This window comes from Zingiber officinale, chromosome 11A (genome assembly GCF_018446385.1).
Source record: "Zingiber officinale cultivar Zhangliang chromosome 11A, Zo_v1.1, whole genome shotgun sequence".
Taxonomy (NCBI): domain Eukaryota; kingdom Viridiplantae; phylum Streptophyta; class Magnoliopsida; order Zingiberales; family Zingiberaceae; genus Zingiber; species Zingiber officinale.
Window position 1 is genome coordinate 75104947 of NC_056006.1, and position 13617 is coordinate 75118563.

General features: G+C 36.9%; 1 protein-coding gene across 1 annotated transcript; it reads left to right on the plus strand.

Annotated features, from left to right (window-relative positions):
- Positions 1 to 545: 545 nt before the first annotated feature.
- Positions 546 to 851, plus strand: LOC122031470 (probable CCR4-associated factor 1 homolog 11). Its single transcript, XM_042590584.1, has one exon. The coding sequence runs from the start codon at positions 546 to 548 to the stop codon at positions 849 to 851; it is 306 nt and encodes a 101-aa protein (XP_042446518.1).
- The last annotated feature ends 12766 nt before the right edge of the window (positions 852 to 13617 follow it).

Here is a 13617-nt window from a genome sequence, read left to right on the forward strand (position 1 = left end):
ATCCAATTAATCCACGGATTTAACAATTATCGGATTTGATTTTAGTTTATTTTCTTGCGTACACTTTTAATTTATTAGAAATGAGCGGTGTTGGTAAACATTATTTAAAAAAAAAAATTCAAACCAAAACAAATGAGTCAAAATTTTTAAAAAAGGAAAATTAATGACGAATTCCACGTGAAATTTAATTAAAGAAAAAAAAAAGAATGATTCGATGGCAACAACTTTAATTAATTAATTAATTAATTACTACTAAACCCTTAATTTAGCTCTTAATTGCAGCTGGATTTGGCGCCAGATTTATCCTTAACTTAAAGTCCTGATTAGGCTCGTTTAGCATCATTAATTCCATACATAAATAATATATATATATATATATATATATATATATATTATTTATGTATATATCTCCTAATAATTCGCTTCGCAGCAACTAATTTTGTTTAATCTGTTTATTATCTGACGATTTTCTCTCATTTGGCCACTTTTCTCCCGTCTCCTGGGTTACCTTCCAAGGCGCCTATGACTTCGCATTCCTAGTGAAGATGCTGACATGCGACTGCGAATTACCAAAGACCGTTCGTGAGTTCTTGCACCTTGTTCACTTCTTTTTCGGCAAAAGGGTGTTCGATGTGAAGCACCTTAGCAAGCATTGTTCTGGGCTTTACGGAGGATTGGAGCGGGTGGCCTCTACAGTCCAAGTTGAGCGAGCAGTGGGATCTCGACATCAGTCCGGCTCCGATAGCTTATTAACATGGCAGGTGTTCTACCAAATCGCTTCTCGTGTGAATCCACAACTCATCGATCGTCCAGAACACATGGGAGCACTCTTTGACCTCGAACTCCAATAGCATAGTAATCGAGCGGTGTCTTTATTTATTTACTTTTTTTTGTTGCATCTCTTATTTGGACAAACATTTTAGGTTTTTCATGGATCTGTCTAGAGTTCATGGTTTATCACACTTGATAGTGGTTCAGAATCAGCTTAATTTGTCCACAAGATTAATTGTCCATTGCTTCATCGTATCTTTTTGTATTGTAGTACATATTACATGTTCTCGCATCATATTGAGCAAACAAATTGTCAATATTAATTCTTTGGATCATGATCTTGTTGTTTTGCTTTGCTTTGCCTTAAATCATCCCCTAGTGTGTTCTGGATCACAATCTGTTCAAATTCTGAACGACACTCAAATTCATTCCACACTGCATGATTGATCTTTTAGTTAGGATCTTATTAATTTTTAAGTGTTTTTGAAAAATTGTAATCAAGACTTGGAATACAAAGACCTCAAAATATTTCGCTTTATTTGTGGAAAAATATAAATGCTAAATATTTCTTTTCATCGATAATGATATATTTGAACCGCATTATATCTATTAAAACCTTACAAAACATGTAGAGGATCTAGTTATCATCATCGATATGGCTTTGATACTTAATTCTGTCTGAGAGCTTACGGAATGAAGCGCTGGGTGATGAGGGGCGGTGATGAACTATAACTCTGATGCCAGCGAACAGAGGAGGATTCGAGAAACCCACAGCGGACCTCACAAGAGGCTAAAGATAGAATAATAGATCTGAGAAAATCAAAGCGGATCTGTGAACAACACCTCGCAAAGACGAACTCCGGCGAGGTACCCCCGTGGAAAAGCGAACTCCGATGAGGAACACTGTGGATTAGTGAAGGCTCGGCGGTCCAATGGATGATCTCCATCTCCTGTGCACTATGAGACCGACCAACAAAGCGTTAGCAACCTAAGACCGGGATGGGAATCCCTGGCTAGGCCCTCCGACGCTCAATTCAGTCTCTCGGAGAAGAAGGAGAAGTACCGAAAAAGATGGAATTAGGGTTCGATTTTGATGCAATGCGTTTTTATTACACCTCATCTAACCTCCACAGTCATGAGGTGGACCTCAGTTTGTTAAAGTTTGTTAGGAGATGACGTAAGTCAAAATTGCAATAATAGTTTAAGGAATCTTTTTCTTACCCCATATGTACCTTCTTTGTCGTTTAGCATACCTATGGAGACTTCTAGAAGCTATTTGCCGCCAGATTAATTAAGTTGTCATATGATCACATATTCTTATGGTTCACCTATTACACACACTTAGTTAGTCGCATAAGCTCATTCTGTATATATGAGAAATATCTTCTGTTGTACTAATCTCGGCCGATATTTTATACTCGATCGGTTATTTATACCCGACCAGGACTCTGCTATTATACATATGCCAGAAATCGTTCAAGGTTGAAGACCCTTGAGTTCGATCTACTTTCCATGCTCAACCGGTCTATTGAACCCGTCTAGTGATACCTTACCGACCGAGATTAACCAATCGGGCGTATATAAGCATTCTTGCCCGATCGACCTTCACTCGGTCGATCGTATGCTAAGGATTGTGTGAGACTAAATGCCCCTGTGCTCGGTCGATCTATTGAGCATGACCGATCCTACCTTATCGACCGAGATTAATCAGTTGAGCGTATATAAGCATTCAGGACAGCTTAAGGCTAAGTGCTTCTATGTTCGATCGATCTTTGTTTGCCGAACGTGCTATGTCTTCATTTTGCATGAAACTAAATACTTTCATATTCGGTTGGCTATTTATGCTCGGCAGGCCTTTTCCTGCCGGTCTCATATGCTCAGTCGGTCCGTTACGTTCGACCAGTCTTTGCCTGCCAAACTTGTAACAACATTCTTACCTAGTCAAACCCTTTTCCGGGCAACCCACTACATCCTTATCTTGCTCTTTTTTCCGCCTTCCTTGTCCTCATTACCCCTTTTTTCTCTCCTGCAAAGGGTTCCCTCATCATAACCCATATTACTAGTCTCCCCTTCAAGTCTAGTCGAAAGAGGTATAGCCGACTGACTAGACCTAAGTCTATTTCAGACCTCTTTATACCTTCTGTGGCAACCCCATGATAACTTTTACAATGATCTTGTGATACTTTTTACAGTGATCCCGTGACTCCTTTTACAGTGATCCGGTGACTTCTCCTAGAGTGATCTCATGATCCCTTTTTGCAAGTTAAATAGAGTTGTGCCCTTGCTCCCTTCCCCTTTCACCTTCGCTCCTTATAGTCTTACTTTCCTCTTAAGATTTATCGAGAGTCATGGCTTCAGAACCCCCTCCTTGGGATCAACTGCTACGTGAGAAGGAGAAATTCTTAAACGAGGTCGTGCAAGCCCTAGATTTACATCGTTCCCCTCAACAGGAACTAGAGGTGTGTCTGCTCTCAGCTCAATCACAGGTTCAGTCAGAAGTGGCTTTGAGGAATAAAGCTTACTCAGAGTTGAAGCAAAAGACTGAGGAGCTGGATACTCTAAGGATCTAGCATGCCTCAAAGGTGGTCAATCTAAACAGAAAAGCTTATGCGGATGGTTTACTAATATCTCAACAGCAACGAGTTCTGGATCAGCAGAACGCTAAGGTGGATCTTCTGCAAGCCGAGTTGGCTCAGATTAGGTCGGAGAGGACCTTTCAGTCACTTGTTTGTGAGGGGGAACCCCACAAACACCAGAGGATAGGGCAAACTTCTCCTCTTTGCCCAAGATGTTATTCTATTTCCTGCCTCCATTTAGGTGTGGAAGCACAATCTAGGGTCTATAAACGAAAATGAGATTCCGTTGAACGACAGATTTTTTCTTCGACCTACAACAGTACCCGAGCAAAATATTCCCCCTTCCTTATGTGGTTACAAAGTCACTAGTAGTGATATCAGAGTTTCATGTGTTTATTTGAGAGTAGGAGCATGTGTAAGCACGTAGTTGATAGTATAAGAAATAAATAAATTTATGAGTTCCGGTCTGTTTATAGGACAGGTCAGCATCATAGTCTGTTGATATATTTTGAATTTTAACATGTCATTTACTAATGTTATTTTATATTTTCTTCCATTCAGAAGTCAAACTATTTCTTAAGAGTTTTTTCAAAATCTTCTTCATGTTGATGTGACGATGTACTATGTTGCTACGCTAATCCGGGCATGATTTGCCCTGTTATGTCCATCATAAATGCCCGTTTATGGATTTTCAACACGTGTTACCACTTTCTTCCTCCTGACATAATCGCTCACATGCTTTTTGGCAACGTCTTATCATATTATTTCTTTGATAAATCAACGAACACCATTGTGAGGTTTGTTCACATCCAACGGTATTTTTTGTTAGTCAATATTTTCGACAAACCCTAAACCCTTTATATTCTTAATCCTTCTTCTTCTTCCTTACGCTCTCTGTTGGTGCCATAACTTAGCTTTTGCCGTCCTTCCTTCTCCTCCAGCCTCTCCTTGTCGACTTTCTTCCTAAGGCTTCAGTAAGTCATTTTTTACTCTTATATTCATATATGGCTGAAGAATCATTTTCTACGTGGTATTCAAACTTGGTTTCAACCCAAGAGGGTTGTTATTCCAAGGCGTCGAACAACTCTACTAGAATATCTCCTTCACTCTAAGCGGAGAAGCCTTTTTTACACACTTAAATGCTCAGAGGTTGCTAGGAACTTAATATAATTTGAATACTTATTTCATAGCTCCAATCTTTTATATCCTCCTTGAAATCTATCTCATCTTTCCTCCAAAAGAGTTCAAGGCGCATCTTTTATTTGACAGGCCTAAAATGATCCTTTTGCAAATGAAATTTGGCTTCTGAGATTGTTGGTTAGTCCTAGGAAAATGTACCGGTTCCACTGTACAAAATTTTTTTGTACAAGTGTCGAACCTTTCCTTAAATAACCTATTGTGTTCTTTAGAAGTTAAATTAGGAATCGCAGACGGAACTTAACATCATTGATTTCAAATTTAACTTATCTATTCTTAATGGTTTAGATTTGAATCGCAAGCGGAACTTAACACTATTGATTCAAATCAACCTATGTTATTTATTGCATTAAATATTAATTTCTAAAATTGGCTTCTAGGACTGCATGACGAGGCACATGACCTTCTTGGATATGGGAGCAACCACCACCGCCTAGACAATGCCTTTTAAGAAAAGCTAATATTTAATTTCCTTAAATAACTCTAGGTTAACCAAAAAGAACAATCGAATCACAAATTTGAAAAAGAAGAAAACACAAACTCGAAAAACTAATTCAAAAAACTATATCTAATGCCTCTTGTGTTTGGAATTCTTACAAAAAGAAATAACTAGCATGATGCAGAAAATAATTGCTAATTATACCTTCTCTTTGTATGCTAATGACCTCGAGATCTTCTGTCGTATTCCTCGCCTTGCCTTGGACGTCGTGTGGGCGAGGATCTTCCAAGATGAACACCACCCAAAAGCATCCTTCCTCTTCCTCTAAAATCCGACCACCACCACCACCAAGGAGAAGAGAGCAAAAGGGAAAAGAGAAGGGAGAGGGAGGGCCGACCACCTAGAGAGACTCCACCAAGAGAATAAGAATTGTTGTGTCACATGAAGCCTCCTCACCCTTTCTTTTATAATACTTGCCCAAGGCAAATAAGGGAAGAATTTTTACAAAAATTAAAATCTTCCTCTTGTTTTTCCTTTTCCCTTTTAATTTTCCTTTTCTTTCCTCTTGATTGAATGAATCACCAAAAATAAATTTGATGATTTTATTTTTTAAACATGGTCGGCCACCTTGGTTGGGCACCAAACAAGGGTGGCCGACCCCCATAAGAGGAAAGGAATTTTATTTTTTTTATAAAAATTTACAAGAAGAAAAACACTTATAAAATTTTACAAGCTCTCTTTCCTAAAGTAGGAGTTAAAAAAGAAAAGTTCTAAAAATTAAAACCATGTTTTAAAATTTAAAACTTCTCTTATAAAATTTCCCTTTTTAACATGGTGATAGAAAATTTAAATTTTAAAACTTATCTTCCTTTTTTTTAAATCATGAGAATGGTTAAAAAGGGAAAGTTTTAAAACTTTTAAAACTCTCTATTAAAACATGTGACCTAATTCAAATAAGGAAAGTTTTAAAAATTAAAATCTCTCTTTTAAAACTTATAATTTTCTACAAAGAGAATATTTTAAAAAATTCAAAACAACCCTCCTTCTTTGAATTATTGTGGCCGACCCCTACTAGCTTGGTCACCAAACAATAGGGCCCACCCCTATAGAAGAGGATGTGGCCCTTGCGGTCACCAAGCATTGACCCCCTCTTGGACACCAAGATGGACTTATATTTGGATGGACTTGAGGCTATAATGAGGCTACTGCAGAACCTAGAGGAGAAATTGGTTTGGCCTTCCGATGAGCTTGAGTATCCCGTGTTCGCCCCGTCAAGTTCATCGATAATAACTCATTCCACTAGAGAGTTATTATCGCACTCACCGCACCAATCCCAAATTACATTATGGGCTCCTTCTTATCATGAGTGTGTTAGTCTCACGTGTTTAAGATAATAATGTCCACTAATTAAGTAAGTTACCGACAACTCACTTAATTAATATCTAGCTCCAAGAGTAGTACCACTCAACTTCATTGGTCGGACTAAGTCCACTGCGCAGGGGTTTAACATGGCAATCCTTATGAGCTCCTCTTGGGGACATTCTCAATCTAGATAACTAGGACACAGATTCTTTCTATAATCAATAACGCACACTATAAGTAATATCATTTCCCAATTTATCGGGCATATTGATTTATCGAGGTAAACCTCACCCTTTGATAAGTCAAAGAAATAAATATTAAACATATGTGCTTGTTATTATATTAGGGTTAAGAGCACACACTTCCATAATAACTAAGGTCTAGTTCATTTATTAAGTCAGTACAAAAAGAACTTACCTAAATGGTCCTACTCAATACACTTAGAGTGTTTTAGTGTAATTTATTAATCAAGATAAACTAATACTTAATTATACTACAACTATTCTGATGGTTTGTTCCTTTCCATCTTAGTCGTAAGCAACTATTTATAATTTATAAAGAACCGATAACATGATCTTCTAAGTGTGACACCACACTCTATGTTATCTACTATATAAATTAATTGAACAATTATATTTAACAAATAAATGTAGATATTGACCAATGTGATTCTTTTATTTTCAAAAATAAATGTTTACAAAAAGCTAGGCTTTTAGTATACGCTCCAACAATCTCCCACTTATACTAAAAGACTAAGCTACCATATCTGTTGTCATACATCTGATTCCCATCCTCCACCGCAATCAAAGGTTTCACGGAGGGCCTTAGTGAAAGGACGCCTGTTATCTCATGCAATCTTGACGACAACTTCTCCTCGCTTCGATGTCTCGTGTATGTGGTACTTGCGCATATGTTTACTTGCTTTATGGGCTCGTGGTTCCTTTGAGTTTGCAACCCGCTATTATCACAATAAATTGTGATGATCTTGGGAAACCAGAATCACATCTAAGTCCATTAAAGTTCTTGAGCCATACTTCACTTTAGGTCCAAATGCCCTGCCTTCCATGGTTGAGTTCGAGGTAGCATTCACACTCCTCCATGCAATGGCTCCACCTCCTAGAGTAAACACATAGCCCGACGTAGACTTACTATTGTCCCTATCCGATTGGAAGTCAAAAGGGATTTTATTCAGCTATTTAATCATATAATTCTAGTCCTCCTGCACTATATATATCTTTATAGTAGTCAAATATCCAAGATTACTCGATATCTTCTCATGCATCCACGACAAGCAATTTTTTCTTAATGGCTGCTCAGTAAGTAGCTCCCTACCAAGCATAAGGAACTACCTTCATATCCTCCATCTCCTTTGATGTCTTCGAGACATCTCTTTAGATAAGGCTACTCCATGCCCAAAAGGTAAGAAACCTTTCTTGGAGTGCATGCTAAACGAGCAAGGATTGTATCATATATGAAGCTTGAGATAGGCATAACATTTTTCTTCCCTTATAATTTGATCCCAAGAATGTGTGCATTCTCCTAAGTCCTTCATATCAAATTGTTTAGACAACCATACCCTTATGTCCGATAATACCTTGACATTGTTGTCAATTAACAAAATATCATCTATAGTACAAGAAATACCACGTATATCTTGTATACACAAGACTCATCCGGACATTGAATAAATCCATAAGACGGATTACTTCATTAAATCGGATGTTCCAAGATCTTGAAACTTGATCCATAAATGAACCAATTGAGCTACACTAGATGCTCTTTGCCCTTTCAATGAACCCTTATGGTTGCTTCATATGGATGTTTTCTTCAAGACTTCCATTAGGAAAGTTGTCTTGACATCCATTTGCCAAATCATAATCCATATGGCAATGGATAAGAGTATCCGGATAGACTTAAGCTCAATCAAGCGAAAAGTCTCCTCATAATCGATTCTCTCTTTCCGAGTATACCCTTGTAACAAGCCTTTCTTTGAAAGTTTCTACCTTCCATCCGTCTCTTTCCTTTGTAGATCCACATCCAACGACTTTTATACCATCGTGGTTCTACAATCTCGCCTTATTAGAATACATAGACTCTTTCGGATTGCCTTTGAATATCTATATCTTGGAGTGCTTCGTACATGTCAGAGATCAGGTTCATGTTTACAGGGATCAAATCCAAGACTCTCCCAAACATGAATCTTGCAGGTTGCCTTACAACCTCCCACTCTGAGACTTGTCTAGTTATGTATCTATCATGTGTGACCATGTGTGTGATTGTAGTTTCTTGGTACTTCATCTTGTATTATTGGTATTAAAATAGACGTGCCTCTCTTAGAACTATTTCACTCATGGGCTTATGGTTCATTATATAATCTTCTTCTAAAAATCGAGCATTGATTCTAACATTGATCTTTTGATTTTTAGGATTATAAAACAAACCACCTTTCATTCCTTTAGGATATCCCACAAATAGACAAACTTCTGTATGTGATTCCAACTTGTCAGTATCTCCATCCGGATATGATTCAAACTAGGCTTACGCTCATTCCATAATTCCATGGGAGTAGAAGGAACTGTTTTAGAAGGTACCATATTCAGAATTACTTTCCAGAGCATATCCCAAAATGAATTTGGTAATCAATAACTCATCATCGATCTAACCATTTCCATAAGAGTCCTATTCCTTCGTTCCATCACACCATTCTGTGTACCAGTGCAAACAATTGGGATTGAATCCCAACTTTTGATAAGTAATTTCTAAACTCTCCAAAGAGGTATTCGCCATCACGGTCGAAGTAGTGTCTTGATACTTTACCAAGACATTTCTCCATCATTCTATATTCTTTGAACTTGTCAAAGCATCATTAGTGCATAAAGTAAATGTATCAAGATATTGAATAATCGTCTATAAAGGAGAGGTATTCATAACCACCTCTTGGATAGACATGAATAGGCCACAAATCGAGATCGATTTAAGCAACTTTCGGCTACCTGGCCTTAAGGTCTCTTGGTTACTTTTCCTTCCAAGGGGATTCACATGTTGGAAAGTTTTCCAACTCTAATGAACCAAAGTCGTCAACTGACTTTGAATCCTACTAATGTGAATATGACCTGAGCCTTAGATGCCAACGTTTAGTTCATTTTCGAAGCTCTTTTCTCTTATTAGAGTTAGAAGGTGTTATTAATTTCCATATTTTACTTTGTGAATTGGATTTAATGTATATAAATTACCAACCAATGTACCGAGCAGATAATCACCTTATTTCTCTTTATAACCACATTGTTACTAAAGGAAACCGAATATCCATCCAAATACGGTTTAGACATGAAATTAAATTCTTTCAAAACTCAATAAGACAATTTCTTAAAATCAAATTTATTCCTATCAAAAGATAAGTAGGCTCTCATCAATGGCACCTTAGTAGCATTGCCTTATGAGGCGGTTATCTCTCCATCAAATAGTCGTTGGGTTTCCGGAACCCTAAAATTGTAGACATGATCGGTGACTCCAGTCATCTACCTTGCTGTAGATACACTAAACATGTTTCAACTACTAGAGCATGAGATATACCTTTATTGTTACGATTCCTACGAGACGCGCCTTCCATGTCTGTCCTGCATCAATGAAGCCTTGCTTCGGCTTCTTCATTCCACTTTTGTCCCACGAGGTTTATTCACTCTCTTCAGAAAGACGTTTCTTCTTCTTCTTGCCTTCCTGAGAAGGAACCATTTTAGCATAGTGAATCAGAACTTTTGACGAAATATACCTACTCACGTCGAGTTATATACAACATATACTCTCTCATGTTATAGTTCAAAGGAACTTGCAAAACTTTTAGGTAGCGTTTGGAGAATTATATCGACCGGTTTCAATTTCTCCTCCAAGAACTTGTATTTCTTTTAGATATGCCATCATTTTGAGGATATGATTCTTCACGGTGTCCCCCTCACATGATGGTTGTCATTAATTTTCTCATTGCCTAGCAAAGATGCCCAAAGAGTTCTTTGAGATTGTTCATTATATCATAAGTTGTTGGTAAATCTTGATTGATGTTGCAATACATTGACATTGAAGCCAAAATATAACACCCGCGTCATCGCCATCATTTTGCCGATTTCTTATGATACTTAATCTCTCTCAGGGGTAGAGTCACCGTTAGGTCAAAGCTCGTCGAGCCTACCAAGACAAACTTATATCTTTCAGCAGTAAGAACAATGTCCAAGTTCCTTTTCCAATCAATATAGTTGGGACTAGTAAGTTTGTTCTCTTTCAGTATAATGGCCAGTGGGTTGAAAGTCATCCTAAGAATAAAAAAAAAAACTTTGGTCAAGACTCTAAATTTAGAATAATATTGATTCCTCAAACAATAATATTTTAAATTAACCAACACCTCAAATCACCGTGAATATTGCATGCCATGTTAGTGTGGACGTATACAAATTCAACATTTATAAGAGGAGGGTGTGACCCATTAATTTTATTATCTTGTCATCCTAACTTTATAACAAATAAAATTAATAGTTGGTCACACAAAACAATAGCAGTGACTCCGTTAGGGAGGATACTATTGAATGCATCTAAGTGTATACCATTACTTGATACTAAGTCCATTAAATAGGATTGCGCGCCTTCAGTTGGAGAAGATCACACGCTCCTAAATAATTTTCTATAACCATCTATAAAGGAAGTTTGATCTAGTGATCCGCAACAAACCCATCCGTTGTGGAGGGAGGCACTCAGAGCCAACACGCAAGCTTGTTGCATCACTTACAAACCAGTAATTGAGACCATGAGATTTATTAAAATCCCTCTCCCACTTAAAAATGAGGATTTTAACCTATGCTAGTATACATCACATGCTCATAAACATCACAGTAAATAAAAGCAATAAATTTGAAAATTAATTTTCCAACTATTATGGCCTTTTCCTTCACTGTACTCTAATCTGATGCCATCTTTAGCCACCACCATCGGGTAGAGGTTTATCTATCTTGCTTCTTATTTACGCGCCTCTGGTCAATCAACACCACGCTTACAAAGATACGATCCGACAAATATAGTATTTTACAAATATCGATCCTATATTCCATAAAGGAATGTACATATATTCTAGATCGATCAAAATAAAATTTAAAATAATACACTGCTATGTATTTGATACATACAATCATGCACACAAAATAATGCCCTTGACATGTCCAAGGTTCCAATCACACACAATATCTAAATGTCATAATAGTTGGAGCCTGCAACCATAAAGTTAGTACATCCTACTATTATCCTGCCTAAATTATGTATGCCATGTGCATAATTAATTTGAAAACCAAAACACACAAAGGTAAACCCTAAGTCTGATACCAATTGTTGGTTAGTCTTAGGAAAACATACCGGTTCCACTGTATACAAATTTTTTGTACAAGTGTCGAACTTTTTCTTAAATAACCTATTGTGTTCTTTAGAATTTAAATTAGGAATCGCAGACAGAACTTAACATCAATGATTCAAAATTTAACTTATCTGTTCATAATGGTTTATATTTGAATCGCAAGCGGAACTTAACACTATTGATTCAAATTCACCTATGTTATTTATTCCATTAAATATTAATTTCTAAAATTAACTTCCAGGACTGCATGGCGAGGCACATGACCTTCTTGGATATTGTAGCAACCACCACCGCCTAGACAAAGCCTTTTAAGGAAAGCTAATATTTAATTTCCTTAAATAACTCTAGGTTAACCAAAAAGAACAATCGAATCACAAATTCAAAAAAGAAGAAAACACAAACTCAAAAAACTAATTTGAAAAACTAGGTCTAATGCCTCTTGTGTTTGGAATTCTTACAAAAAGAAATAACTAGCATGATGCGGAAAACAATTGCTAATTATACCTTCTCTTTGTATGCTAATGACCTTGAGATCTTCTGTCGTATTCCTCGCTTCGCCTTGGATGTCGTGTGGGCGATGATCTTCCAAGATGAACACCACCCAAAAGCTTCCTTCCTCTTCCTCTAAAATCCGGCCACCACCACCACCAAGGAGAAGAGGGATGGTCGGCCACCTAGAGAGACTCCATCAAGAGAATAAGAATTGTTGTGTCACATGAAACCTCCTCACCCCTTCTTTTATAATACTTCCCCAAGGCAAATAAGAGAAGAATTTTTACAAAAATTAAAATCTTCCTCTAGCTTTTCCTTTTCCCTTTTAATTTTCCTTTTCTTTCCTCTTGATTGAATGAATCACCAAAAATAAATTTGATGATTTTATTTTTTAAACATGGCCGGCCACCTTGCTTGGGCACCAAGCAAGGGTGGCCGACCCCAATAAGAACAAAGGAATTTTTTTTTTTTATAAAATTTAACATGAAGAAAAACTCTTATAAAATTTTACAAGCTCTCTTTCCTAAAGTAGGAGTTAAAAAAGGAAAGTTCTAAAAATTAAAACCATGTTTTAAAATTTAAAACTTCTCTTATAAAATTTCCTTTTTTAACATGGTGATAGAAAATTTAAATTTTAAACCTTATCTTCTTTTTTTTTTAAACCATGAGGATGGTTAAAAAATGAAAGTTTTAAAACTTTTAAAACTTTTAAAACTCTCTATTAAAACATGTGGCCTAATTCAAATAAGGAAAGTTTTAAAAATTAAAATCTCTCTTTTAAAACTTATAGTTTTCTACAAAGAGAAGATTTTAAAAAATTCAAAACAACCTCCTTGTTTGAATTATTATGGTCAACCCCTACTAGCTTGGTCACCAAGCAATAGGGTCCACTCCTATAGAAGAGGATGTGGCCGGCCCTTCTTGGACACCAAGATGGACTTATATTTGGATGGACTTGAGGCTATAATGAGGCTACGACAGGAACCTAGAGGAGAAATTGGTTTTGGCCTTCCGATGAAATTAAGCTTCCCATGTTCGCCCCGAACACACAACTTAACTTCATCAGTAATAATTCATACCACTAAAGAATTATTATTAAACTTCCGCACCAATCCCAAATTATATTTTGGGCTCCTTCTTATTATGAGTGTGTTAGTCTCCCTGTGTTTAAGATGTCGAATGTCCACTAATTAAATGAGTTACTGACAACTCACTTAATTAATATCTTAATCCAAGAGTAGTACCACTCAACCTCATCGTCATGTCAGACTAAGTCCACCTGCAGAGTTTAACATGACAATCCTTATGAGCTCCTCTTAGGGTCATTCTCAACCTAGATTACTAGGACACAGTTTCCTTCTATAATCAACAACACACACTATAAGTAATAT